General features: G+C 51.4%; 1 protein-coding gene across 12 annotated transcripts in view; it reads left to right on the forward strand.

Moving 5' to 3' along the window:
* MINK1 (misshapen like kinase 1) overlaps nucleotides 1-13,488 on the forward strand; it is a 251,428-nt gene that overhangs the window by 217,519 nt on the left and 20,421 nt on the right. For 8 of the 12 annotated variants that reach the window (XM_040346853.1, XM_040346851.1, XM_040346852.1 and 5 more), the window contains 2 exons: nucleotides 5,381-5,404; nucleotides 7,008-7,168. In XM_040346853.1, coding sequence (XP_040202787.1) covers nucleotides 5,381-5,404; nucleotides 7,008-7,168 — 185 coding nt within the window. The remainder of the gene's footprint in view (nucleotides 1-5,380; nucleotides 5,405-7,007; nucleotides 7,169-13,488) is intronic. The other 4 variants (XM_040346857.1, XM_040346858.1, XM_040346861.1 and 1 more) reach the window with 1 other exon arrangement.

Here is a 13,488-nt window from a genome sequence, read left to right on the forward strand (position 1 = left end):
GAGCCTGAATCAGGCCCCTCATTCCTCACAATGCCGGAATTAACCCTTAAGCGCCCCTTCCCCTGCCACATCTGTTGAGTCGGTGTCGGCTGTCCTGGAGTCTTTTTCTCACCAGGTTTGGAGCAGCCAGTGCTCGGTTGGGGGGTAAAAAGCGCCCCCCCCAGAGGCTGTTTCTGGGGATATCTCTGACGCAGAATCTGATGCTTCTGGTTCTGTCATGTCAGAGGATGCGGGCTTAACCCACATGGACAGCGAGGATGACTCTGCTGCGGAGTCTGCTGACAAGGAATTTGTTGGAGCTCTTATTACTGCGGTGCGTGAGACTCTTCATTTAGAGGATGTGGCGGAGACACCAGCGGTGTCAGTCCCTTTTGGATTCCGCAAACAACCGCGTACCGCTAAGGTATTCCCTTGTGTTCCTTATTTGGACAATTTGTTGTATAAGGAATGGGATACACCGCAAAAGGCTTTTACTATTCCTAAAAGCTTTGATACCCGTTACCCCCTGGAGGAGGACTTTTTTTTTTTTTTTTTTTTTTTTTAAAAGTGGGTCACTCCTCCGTCGGTGGACCCTCCTGTGTCCAGACTGAGTAAGGCTACTATGTTGCCTGTGGAGGGGGCTCCTGCTTTCAAGGACCCCGCTGATAGGAGAGTGGAGGCCGTGGCCCGCTCCCTGTTCTCGGTGGTGGGTTCGGCGGTAAGGCCGGCTCTGGCCGGCGCCCTGGTTGCTCAGACGCTAACTGAAAGGGCGAAGCTCCTGCTGCAGGATCTGGAGGTCTAGGGTGCTTCCGAGTCCTCTAGGGACCTGGCTGAACAGTTGATTCAGGGTCAGAAGTTTCTCTGCGAGGCGGATATGGATTAGATTCCTTTGCTTTCCAGGGCTTCTGTCTACGCAGTGGTTCTGCGCCGCCTTATATGGCTGAAGTGCTGGTCGGCTGACCAGTCCTCAAAAAAGGCCTTGATAGATTTGCCTTTTAAGGGCGGACGGCTTTTGGGGGCATCCCTGGATGACATCATTAAGGATGCCACTGGAGGTAAGAGCACCTTGCTCCCTCAGTCGGGGAAGGGTAGGGAACCTCGCCGCAAGCAAGGTCCTACTTTTACTACCCCCTAAGCGGTTTTTTTCGTGCGGCTGGAAAAGGTCCGCAAGGTGCAAAAGCCCTTGCTGCCGGGCGTAAGCGCCCCTGGTTCAAAAAACCGAACAAGCCTGCGGACAAGCCTGCTTCCGCATGAAGGTCTGCCCCCGCCCGGGTCTCGGGTGGGGGGACGGCTTCACGACTTCGTGGATCGGTGGAATTCTCTTCTATCCGACCGTTGGGTTTGCGAGGTGGTCGCCTCGGGGTACAAGATAGAGTTCCTTTCTTGTCCCCCAAACAGATTTTTTCCATCCAACCTCCAGCTTCCTCCGGATCGTCGGCTAGCCCTGTCCGGGGCTGTCCAGGATCTTCGGTGGTTGTGCCGGTCCCCTCGCTGGAACGGTTTCGGGGGTTCTACTCCAATCTGTTCGTGGTCCCCAAGAAGGGAGGGGTTCGCCCTATCCTGGACCTAAAGGCCCTCAACTCCTTTGTCAAGGTGCAGCGATTCAGGGTGGAGTCGGTCCGTTCTATCATAGCGTCCCTCCACCAGGGGGACTTCATGGCGTCCTTAGACATCATGGACGCATACCTGCATGTTCCCGTTGGCACAAGCCACCAAAGGTATCTGCGCTTTGCGATCGGGGAGGACCACTATCAATTCGTGGCCCTCCCGTTCGGGCTGGCGTCGGCACCACGGGTGTTCACCAAGGTGCTCGCCCCGATCCTGGCCTTGCTACGGCAGCGAGGGATCGCTATCGTGGGATACCTGGACGACCTTCTCCTGAGAGCTTCTTCAGGCTCAGAGTTAGAGGAGGACGTGTCCATCACGTGTCGGACTCTGCAGGAGTTCGGCTGGTTTTCTGAATCTCAGAAAATCAGTGTTGGTTCCGTCCCAGAGGCTGGAACACCTGGGGCTGGTTTTGGATTCGGGGGAGACAAAAGTGTTCCTCCCATCGCAAAACCTGCTGACCCTGCAATCTGCAGTGAGACAGTTGTTGACCCAGAAGTGGTCATCTCTTCGCTTCTGCATGCGGGTTCTGGGTCTGATGGTGGCCTCCTTCGAGGCGGTTCTGTATGCCCAATTCCACACCAGGGTACTACAGAAGGAGATTCTGTCACGATGGGACAGGGTCCCATCTTCTCTGGATCGCCAGATTCGGTTGAGCCATCTGGCCAAATCTTCCCTGGCATGGTGGCTGACGTCTCCGGTGCTTCGGTCCGGGAAGTCTTTTCTTCCGTGCCGCTGGACAGTGGTCACGACGGATGCCAGCCTCTTCGGCTGGGGGGGCGTCTGGGGCACCCAGTCAGCCCAGGGGCGCTGGACTCGGGAGGAGTCCCGCCTGCCGATCAATATCCTGGAGCTCCGAGCAATCAAGCTGTGCCTTGTCAGGTGGTCGCTGGAGCTACAGGGCCGTCCTGTCAGGATCCAGTCCGACAACGCCACGGCCGTGGCGTACATCAATCATCAGGGCGGCACAAGGAGCTCGGCCGCGGCGACGGAGGTCGCTCACATACTTCGGTGGGCCGAAAGGTCCGTTCCGGCCCTGTCGGCGGTATACATTCCGGGAGTTCTGAATTGGCAAGCCGACTCCCTAAGTCGCATGACTCTGGATCAAGGGGAGTGGTCTCTCCACCCGGAGGTGTTTCAGATCCTGTGCCAAAAATGGGGCACTCCAGACGTGGACCTTCTGGCGTCCCGTCTCAATCGGAAGGTACCACGGTTTGTGGCTAGGTCAAGGGACCCGTGGGCAGACGCGTCAGACGCGTTAGTGGCTCCCTGGGTCAATATCACCTGATTTACGCCTTCCCTCCTCTAAGGCTCCTACCCCGCCTGCTGCGCAGGGTGGAAGCCGAAGGTATTCCAACGATCCTGATCGCCCCGGATTGGCCGCGTCGCTCTTGGTACGCGGACCTGGTACGTCTGGTGACAGACGCCCCCTGGCGTCTGCCTCTGAGGGAAGATCTCCTGTCTCAGGGCCCGATCTTCCATCCTGCTTTACGGTCACTGGCTTTAACGGCGTGGCTGTTGAAAACCAGGTACTGAAGGACCGGGGCCTGTCGGGCCCGGTAATCTCTACCATGCTGCGTGCACGGAAGTCCACTTCTCGAAAAATTTACCATCGTACATGGAAAGCATACATCTCTATGTGTGAGGAGATGAAGTGGCACCCCCGTACTTACGTGGTGTCCCGGATCCTGCTGTTCCTACAGCGGGGAGTGGACCAGGCTCTTGCCTTGAGCACGATCAAGAGTCAGATTTCTGCTCAGGCTGTTTATTTTCAGCGTCCCTTGGCAGCGAATTCTTTGGTTCGCACGTTTGTGCAGGGGGTCCGGCATGTGGCCCCCCCGGTGCGCCCTCCGCTACCTTCTTGGGACTTGAACTTGGTCCTCTCGGCGCTTCAGCGTGCCCCCTTTGAGGACATTCGGGAGATCCCCTTGCTGACTTTGTCGCAGAAGGTGGTCTTTCTGGTAGCTATTACCTCTATCAGACGAGTGTCTGAACTGGCGGCCTTGTCTTGCAAGGCCCCCTACTTGGTCATCCATCAGGATAAGGCGGTGCTGCGCCCGCAGCCCTCTTTTCTTCCGAAGGTCGTTTCGGCCTTTCACATTAACGAGGACATTGTTGTTCCATCATTATGTCCTCAGCCGAAGAACCCGAAGGAGGCCTCTTTACATTCTCTGGATGTGGTTCGGGCCCTTCGAGTTTACTTGTCGGCGACAGCTCCGTTCCGGAAGTCGGACTCGCTGTTCGTGTCTGTGTCCGGTCCCAGTAAGGGCCTGGCAGTCTCGTCGGCCACCATTTCCAGGTGGATCCGACAGGTTGTGCTTCAGGCCTTCGCCCTGAAGGGGCGGGCGCCTCCCTTTCGGGTCATGGCGCATTCGACCAGGGCGATCGGGGCCTCCTGGGCTTCCGACACCAAGCCTCTGTGTTACAGGTGTGTAAGGCAGCGACCTGGTCGTCGGTCCACACTTTTTCAAAGTTTTATAAGGTGGATGTGAGTGCATCTTCTGATGCCTCCTTCGGCCGCAGGGTGTTACAGGCGGCAGTTTAAGGTTGGAGTTCCTCCGTTGAGTAACTCCGATTTTGTTTGGGGTGTAACCTGTTTTTGCTGTGTTATTTTCCCACCCCTCGAATTTTTTTGACACTGCTTGGGGACGTCCCTAAGGTCAAAGGATGCTGTGTCCGTCTATGAACGAAAGAGAAAAAAGGATTTTTGTACTCACCGTAAAATCCATTTCTCTGAGTTCATAGACGGACACAGCACCCACCCCTCCTTTGTTTGTACTGCTTGTTACGAACTGAGGCTGCTAAAGCAGAGTGGGGGTTATGCCTGGGGGAGCCACGCCCCCTGGGAGGAGCGGCATGAAGGAAAGTTTTTAACACCTTAAGTGCTGTAGAATTCTGCCTAAATCTCCTGGTAGGAAGAAGCATAACCCTAAGGTCAAAGGATGCTGTGTCCGTCTATGAACTCAGAGAAATGGATTTTACGGTGAGTACAAAAATCCTTTTTTTACATACTATCCCTGGTTTTTACGGAGGCTGGCAACCCTGATGGGGCCCCCTAGTGGCATGAGTTTCCGAATGGTCAGTCTGCCCCTGCTTCCAGCAGATTGAATTTCAACTCAAATCAAATTGCACTTCTGTCTATTCACTACTTTGATCTATTGCTTTTCCCTGTCAGTGTCCACATGTTATCCCATCTTTGATGGGCCCCTTCCATTTAGAGTTTTGGGGTGACCAAGTTATTAACACAAACGATTGATGGCAGACAAACACCGAATAGTCCATCACTACTACTCAATAAACCCAAGTCAATATTCGTGCGCTTGCAAAAAAACTGTAAACGTTGGTGACAAAAAAACAAAAGAAGATGCAATAGAAACTCAATTGAATGGGCAGCAGCATCGAAATAGCTGAATCCGAGGAGATTGTGCAACAAGCTCCAACCAAACAATAAAAAGTGCGCTATCCTTGTGCTAGGTATAAGTTGGGTCCCTCCCAATGCGTTTCTCTGTAACCAGCATTGTCTGGGAATATGAGGCCTCATCACTACTACTGTTAGATGTCCGTTTTAACCATTCACTACTCTTCTGGATAATAATAATTTGAGTTATTCTTGAACATTTAATACATTTTTTGGTGTGATGTTCCTTAGCCTCAGTAAAGTGTATATGTCTGAATCTGACATTCACCCTTTCATTGACATCCATGTATACCTGTTTACTGATATTACATTCATTTGTTAGAGAAGCAAAGTGATGTTATACTGCATTAATCTCTTTCTTTTCTCTACTGCTGTCAGAGCTATAAAAGGGCAATAGGAGAGGTTAGTGTCACTGTGTGAGGTTTTCTGAACCCTGAACTGCTTGTGTTGCTGTCACAGTGATGTGCTTTACCCGCTCTGTGTGTATCGGTGACATTATAGCCCAACTCCAGCCAAAACCTGGAAGAAAAGGTCGCTGCTCCCAAGCTCTGATGACGGTGTCTGGAGACTTGGGTGCAGGCATCATCCACAGCAAAAAAAAAGAGTCCATTAATCTCAGCATTCAATAAAACATTATTGTCCTGAAAAGTGAAAAGCTTGGGTGTCCTTCAAACTCACCTCTATCCGAACTGGCGCTTTTCTTTTACTCCAGTGAGCTGCGGACCGGATCATTCCTGCCCTGCAACCTGCCTCTTAAAAGAGAACTTGAGAATTTTATTTTTCAAAAATCATACTTTGCCTAGGTGGATAAGCATTGGATACATCGGTATGTCCCCCGCCGACTGAGAACCGAGCAATCAAAGACCACTGATCGCTCAGTTCTCAGTGCTTCGTGAGCAGAGACCTGGTGACTTTCAGTCACTGGCTCTCTGCTCTGACCCCCACGCGCACGCTCACTGGAGCACTGGGCTGTGGAGGGGGCGGAGCCGCTGGCTCAGGCTCTGTGGCTCACTCAGTGCTTTCTGAGCAAAGACTTGGTAACTCTCAATCACTGGCTCTCTGCTCTGCCCCCCCCCCCCCCCTGCGCGCTCACTGGGCTGTGGAGGGGGTGGAGTCGCTGGCTCAGGCGCGCAGCGGCTTGCTGAGAGGCTGAGCCAGGGGCTGGTCCAGGGTTGTGGGCAGATCCAGGCCATATTGTCACGATCTTGCCCCAACCTGGACCTGCTCTGTAACTTCAGCCAACAGCAGGCTTCAGCCCGCTGTCTGCTGGAAATTTGTCACAGGAGTGCAAAATGAACTGTGATCCACCGGAATACAGCCAAATGAGCTTCTTTAAGTGAGCAGCAGGGTGGGAATTGGAGTGATAGAAGAGCACAAGTTTGGCTAGAGATGAGTTCATTGGATGCCCAAGCTCACCTCTAGTTCTGAAGAACATGCACAGAGAAGTCCTTCCTGGGACCATCCTACTCTGCTCTGATTAAGCCCGTCCAAGGGTAAAACACGTCGGAGCAGGTAGGCCCCGGTGGGAGTTCTATGTGCATGTTCTTCGGAACAATAATGTTTTATTGAAAGCCGAGTTCATTGCTGTGTAGCTTGTTTTTCGCTGTGGATGTTGCAACCAAAAATTGGTACTGCTATAAAGTGGTGAAAGGGTTAAAAGCTTTGTTAGGTTGCTTTGTGTGTTCCCATTTGGGAGATTTTCTTTTGCATCCTGTCTCTCCATGCACAACATTTTGGCTGGAGTTCATTTTAAGGTATACTGGTCTGGTCTGGTCTTGGTCTGGGTGTGCAATACTATCTCATTGTTACTGTTTAAATTTTTATATTTTTGTACATTGCTCTCCGTTTGTGCACTTTTATGTTTTTGTTAATTATTATTTTTTTTTTATTTATTTTTTTTGTCTGTCCTTTTTTCTTTTTGTCATTTCAGACTGTTGCTTTTTTTTATTATTATTATTATTATTTAAATTATGTTAAATGTCCTTGTGGTGTTTTCTGTTTTTAGGACCACCTATTAGTGAAAGATCGCCCAGAAGATGTGCCCAAACCTCCCAAAAAAGCTCTGGACTACTCTTCCTCTAGCGACGAGATGGACAGCAGTGATGAGGATGACGAGGATGGTGACCAGGAGAGGCAGGATCAGAGCAGAGACAGCTCATCCGCCAGGTATATAATACAGTAGCAGACAGTATTGTCTCTTTAAATTGGAATTTTAATCGTGAATTGAACTTTCTCCCCCCCCTCTCCCTTCACCCTTTCTCCTACCCAATAACCTCTAATAATTAGGGGTTGTAAACCCTCAGGTTTTTTCACCCCAATACATCCTATGCATTAAAGGGGTTGTAAAAGGTACACATTTTTTCCCCCCTAAATAGCTTCCTTTACCTTAGTGCAGTCCTCCTTCACTTACCTCATCCTTCTATTTTGCTTTTAAATGTCCTTATTTCCTCTGAGAAATCCTCACTTCCTGTCCTTCTGTCTGTAACTCCACACAGTAATGTGAGGCTTTCTCCCTGGTGTGGAGTGTCATGCTCGCCCCCTCCCTTGGACTACAGGAGAGTCAGGACGCCCACTGACACAGCTCCTTTCTCTATCTGCAACGTAGAGAGCGTCCTGACTCTCCTGTAGTCCAAGGGAGAGGGCGAGCACGACACTCCACACCAGGGAGAAAGCCTTGCATTACTGTGTGGAGTTACAGACAGAAGAACAGGAAGTGAGGATTTCTCAGAAGAAATAAGGACATTTAAAAGAAAAGAGGGGGTTCACCCTAATAAAACAATTTTTTTTCCCTAGCATTAAATTAGGCATAGTAGCGCGAGCTACAGTATGCCTGTATTTATTTTTTTAGCCCCGTACTCACTGTGCAATCGTATAGATAAGATTCCGACTCCCCGCGGGGAATGGGCGTTCCTATCCAGAGGGAGCATGATTGACGGCCGGCTATGGCGCGTCACACTTCTCCGGAAATAGCCGAAATAGGACTTGGCGCTTCACGGCGCCTGCGCATAGTCTGTGCGCAGGCGCCGTGAAGAGCCGAGACCTACTCCGGCTATCTTCGGGGAGCGTGACGTGCCATAGCCGGCCGTCAATCATGCTCCCTCTGGATAGGAACGCCCATTCCCCGCGGGGAGTCGGAATCTTATCTATACGATTGCACAGTGAGTACGGGGCTAAAAAAAATAAATGCAGGCATACTGTAGCTCGCGCTACTATGCCTAATTTAATGCTCAAATGTTGGTAATGAGGGTGAACCACCGCTTTAAATATACAACAAACCTTCTTCTGATTTCCTGCTTCCAGCTGTGTGTGCTGTCTCCTCTATTTACTGCAAGTCAGATGCACCAGTTAAGGAGCTCAGGCGAGCCTCCGAAGCTTTGCATGCACCCAAAAGCACTCTGCATTTGCCAACATGCCTGCCCTGAGTGTCAGCTGGGGGCATCCATCGTTTGGGCCAGGGGGGGTACCAGCACTGACAATAGTGATTGTTTATACTTTTCTTTTCCGTACATCACGGGACACAGAGCGGCATATTCATTACTATGTGGGTTATATGGAGTACCTTCAGGTGATGGACACTGGCAATCTCAAACAGGAAGTCCCCTCCCTATATAACCCCCTCCCATAGGAGGAGTCCCTCAGTTTTTTCGCCAGTGTCTTAGGTGTTGGTCACAAGAAGTTTGCCTCCAGGTCCTTGAGACTAGGCAGACTATACCGGATCTGTCCAAAGTGCCTCAGAGCCAAAGTGGACAGTACCCGGGCCCCAAGTCGTGGGGTTTCGCCTATAATGCCTCTTTTTAAGGGGCTGGATCCTGGGCCCAGAACTTTGAGCTTTCTAAAGTCCAAAAGGTACTGTTGCCAGGATGCTGTATAGGTCCAGGGCAGTGGTGTTCCAGCAGGACCCGGGTCCCTGAAGGTCTAGTACAGAACCCACGGAGATGGGGGAAGATTGGGCCTCTTGCTTTCTGCAATACCCTGCAGCGTGGAGCAGGTAAGAGGGGGGCCTGCGGAACTTGGTTCGTCGGCAGGTCTCTCAGGGGGAAGTCTAGTTGGGTTAGCCTGGGATGCTCTGCATTGGCAAACTTTACCACTATGTCTGCTAGACAGGATGGTCACCTCCCATTACTAGCATACTCCCCCACCCCCACGGACTGTGTTGCTGGTGGCTGTCCCGCATGGTTGTTGGGGGGTAGAGGCTTTTGCCTGGTTCTAGGACAAGTAGGGCAAGCCCACCCCCCGTTATCTCTCGGCTTAAGGCCAGGGACTTACCTGTATTTAGGTGCGTTTTCCCCTACAGCTCTGGTCCCCGGACGCCGCCGGCGTGCTGCTCCTCTTCCCTCTGGGACGCGCGCGCGCGCGTGCGCGCGCATGATGTAGATGCGCGCGGAGGGGGCGGGGAGCGTCGTGACGTCGGCAGGGTGAGAGGGGCGTTCCCCCCTCGCTGTTATCTTGAGCAGCTCTGTCCTCCGGTCAGTGTAGGATTCGTCTGCTGACTGGAGGAGCTCAGAGCGGGACACAGAGCGGAGCAGGGTAAAACCTAGTGGCGGTAAAAGAGACCTGTTTAGGTCTGGAGCTAAGCTCCTCACTGACTAAAGGGAGAAGATAGGAGATGTTCCCCTGATTTTCTCTATTAAGCCAAAGGTTTTTTGACAGCAGTCTGGCATTCACACAGTACCTTTTAAAGTGCAAAAATTTTAATATTTGAAAAAAAAAAAAAAAAAAACATAGACAAAACGAAAAAAAAAAAAAAAAAAGTTTTTTCTTTCAGGGAAAGGTCTGCACTACCTTCCCATTGGCTTATAAGGTTTTCTACCTTAAGCTACCTATATTTTTTTTTTTGTTCTCCTTGCTACAACAGTCAGTTGTTAGTAGCGGAGTCCCTCGGTATTGTATCATGGGCCCTAAAGGTTCGGGGACTAAAGGTGCTAAAAATGCAAAGAAACAGAAGGGTTCCCCCTCTAGCTCGGAGGATCTTAATCAAGTTCTGTCCTCTCCTAAAAAGCTAGAAGATGCCGCCTTTGAGGAGCCATTAGGTGTGGTGGGTGCTGTGGCTGGCCCCATTCTGCCCGACCCAGTGTTTGTCACGCAGGATATGTTATCTGTCTCCCTGCAGGGGTTAGAACAGAGGCTGACTACTTTTCTGACTAATTCTCTGGCAGCCAAAAAGCGGACTAGATCTCCGTCCCCTAAGTTGGTGTCCTCTGATGCTGAGATTCTCTCCCCAGAGGATTTAGAATCCCAGGAGGACCAAACGGAGCAGGGCCTAGAAGGTTCAGACATTGAGGAGTCCACTATTGAGGAACCCTTTTCGGTCTCTCAAGCTGAGAATCTGTGGGTACAGTCTTTAACAGACATGGTCCGCTCGGCTTTTAAGCTGCCCTCGCCAGGGCCTCAGATTCCTGCCGTGTCTTCTTTGGGCTCCTTAAAGGCACCATTAAGTAACGCAGTATTTCCGGTTCACCCATTGTTGGAAGACCTGATCTTTCAAGATTGGGCCCGGCCCGATAAAATTTTTGTTCCTCCTAAAAGGTTTTCTGTTTTGTACCCTATGGAGGAAAAATTTTCAAAGAAATGGGTGCTTCCCGCTGTGGATGCAGCGGTTTCCTGCGTAAACAAATCTTTAACTTGCCCAGTAGAAAACATACAGATGTTCAAGGATCCGGTTGATAAGCGGTTGGAAACCCTTTTGAAGGCATCCTTTTCTACTGCAGGGGCAGTGGTGCAACCGGCCGTGGCTGCAATTGGCGTTTGTCAGGCGTTAAAAGACCAGACTAAGCAGATGCTAAAAGAGCTCCCGGCTCAGCAGGCACAGGATCTGGCCGACCTTCCCAGGGCTCTATGTTTCGCGGTGGATGCCATAAAGGACTCCATCCAACAAGCTTCCCGTCTGTCGCTATTTTTGGTGCATATGCGAAGGCTCCTGTGGCTAAAGAATTGGTCGGCAGAGACTCCGTGTAAAAAAAACTGTTGGCGGGTTTTCCCTTCCACGGAGGGAGGCTCTTTGGGGAAGATCTGGATAAGTACATACAGACGATATCTAGTGGCAAGAGTACTCTTTTACCAGTCAAAAGGAGATTTAGGGGTCCAGCATTTAAGCGGCAGCAATCCCCAGCCCCAGGGCCCTCGGCCCCCAGGCAGTATCGACGGCCTCCCGCACGGTCAAACTTTGGTAATAAGTCGCAAGGGCAGGCCGCGGGTGGCAAGCGACCATGGGTCCGCAAGCCAGTTAAACCTGCTCCAAAGTCAGCGTTATGAAGGGGCGCCCCCACTCAATCGGGTGGGGGGCAGGCTTCGATTCTTTGCGAGAGTTTGGGAAGCCAAGATCCCCGACAAATGGGTTCTTTCCCTGGTGGCGACTGGTTACAAAATAGAATTTCGGGAGTTTCCCCCTCCGCATTTTCAGGAATCAAGAATTCCAAGCGATCCGGAAAAGAGGGCTGCCTTGCTAACAGCCTTGGATCGTCTTCTAAACCAAGGGGTAATCGTAGAGGTACCAGTTCAGGAGCACAAGCTAGGCTTTTACTCCAATCTGTTCATTGTGCCAAAGCCCAGCGGCGATGTAAGGCCCATCCTGGATCTAAAGATTCTAAACTCTTACCTGAGGATTCGGTCCTTTCGGATGGAATCCATACGGTCTGCTGCCGCAGCCTTGCAGCGAAATGTTTTCTTGGCCTCAATAGACATAAGAGACGCGTATCTTCATGTTCCAATTTTTCAGGGTCATCAAAAATTCCTACGCTTTGCTATCGCAGGGCGCCACTATCAATTTGTGGCTCTTCCTTTCGGGTTGGCTACTGCCCCCCGTGTGTTTACGAAGGTCCTGGCCCCCATCTTGGCCAATCTAAGGACCCAGGGAATCTTGATCCTGGCCTATTTGGACGACCTCCTGATCATAGATCACTCTGCTCCGGGCCTGTGTCGAGCGGTAGCCCTTTCAGTTCAGTACCTCGAGGTATTCGGTTGGGTTTTAAACCAAGAAAAGTCGGCTTTACAACCCACAAAACGATTGGAATACCTCGGCATGCTGCTAGACACGGAGCAGCAAAGAGTGTTTCTTCCTTTAGGGAAGTTCAAAGGGATCAAAGAATTGATCCAGTTGGTGTTAAGCAAAAGGCAGCCAACTATACGATTGTGCATGAAATTACTGGGAAAAATGGTGGCCACCTTCGAGGCAGTACCATACGCTCAGGCACACACTCGAATCCTGCAGGCAACCATCCTGTCTGCATGGAACAAAGATCCGCAACGCCTGGATCTTCCATTGATCCTTCCATCAAGGGTCCGGCAAAGCCTCTACTGGTGGCTAAAGCCTCAGAACCTCCTAAAGGGGAAGTCATTCAGTCCCATCATCTGGAAACTGGTAACCACAGATGCCAGCCTGAAGGGCTGGGGAGCAGTCCTGGATGGGCAAGTCCAGCAGGGAGTTTGGACAGAGTCGGAAAGAGGGCTGCCAATCAATGTCCTGGAGATCAGGGCGGCCCGTTTAGCCTTAAAGGCCTGGACGTCCAAACTTCTAGGGCTTCCAGTGAGAGTGCAGTCCGACAATGCCACAGCAGTGGCATATATAAATCACCAAGGGGGCACGAAGAGTCGAGCCGCCCAAAGGGAAGTGAGCTTAATTTTCCTATGGGCAGAGTCGCATGTACCATGCATCTCGGCAATCTTTATCCCAGGGGTGGACAATTTACAGGTGGACTTCTTAAGTCGCCAGCAGCTAGTTTCAGGGGAGTGGTCCCTCCATCCCCAAGTCTTTCAGGAGATCTGCCAGAAGTGGGGATCTCCGGATGTGGACATCATGGCATCAAGGTTCAACAGGAAACTGAGCAAGTTCATGTCCCGATCAAGGGACCCTCTGGCCTGTGGAACCGATGCGTTGGTTTGCCCTTGGCATCCGTTCAATCTGCTGTACGCCTTCCCCCCGTTACAGATGCTGCCCCGCCTGCTGCGCAGGATCAGGGTGGAGTACAAACCAGTCATTCTGATAGCCCCCGCATGGCCCCGGAGGTCGTGGTACTCACTGATCGTGAGAATGTCAGTGGGCGAACCATGGACCCTTCCACTTCGGCCAGACCTACTCTCTCAAGGCCCGATACTCCACCCTGCCTTACGGCATCTAAATTTGACGGCCTGGCGGCTGAATCCCTGATCCTCCGGGGTAGGGGCCTATCTAGCCAAGTTATTTCTACTCTGATTAAGGCTAGAAAACCAGTCTCCAGAGTAATTTATTACAGGGTCTGGAGGGCCTACGTAAGCTGGTGTGAGTCCCAGAGATGGCTTCCACGCAAATACACCATTGACAGGGTATTGCGTTTCCTCCAGATAGGAGTAGATAAAGGTTTGGCCTTAAGTACTATTAAAGGACAGATTTCTGCCTTATCTGTATGGTTTCAGAGGCCGTTAGCCACGCACTCTTTGGTTAAAACCTTTTTACAGGGGGTCTTACGCATTAATCCCCCCATCAAGTCTCCGGTTTGTCCGTGGGATTTGAA

This window comes from Rana temporaria, chromosome 3 (genome assembly GCF_905171775.1).
Source record: "Rana temporaria chromosome 3, aRanTem1.1, whole genome shotgun sequence".
In the NCBI taxonomy this organism is placed as follows: domain Eukaryota; kingdom Metazoa; phylum Chordata; class Amphibia; order Anura; family Ranidae; genus Rana; species Rana temporaria.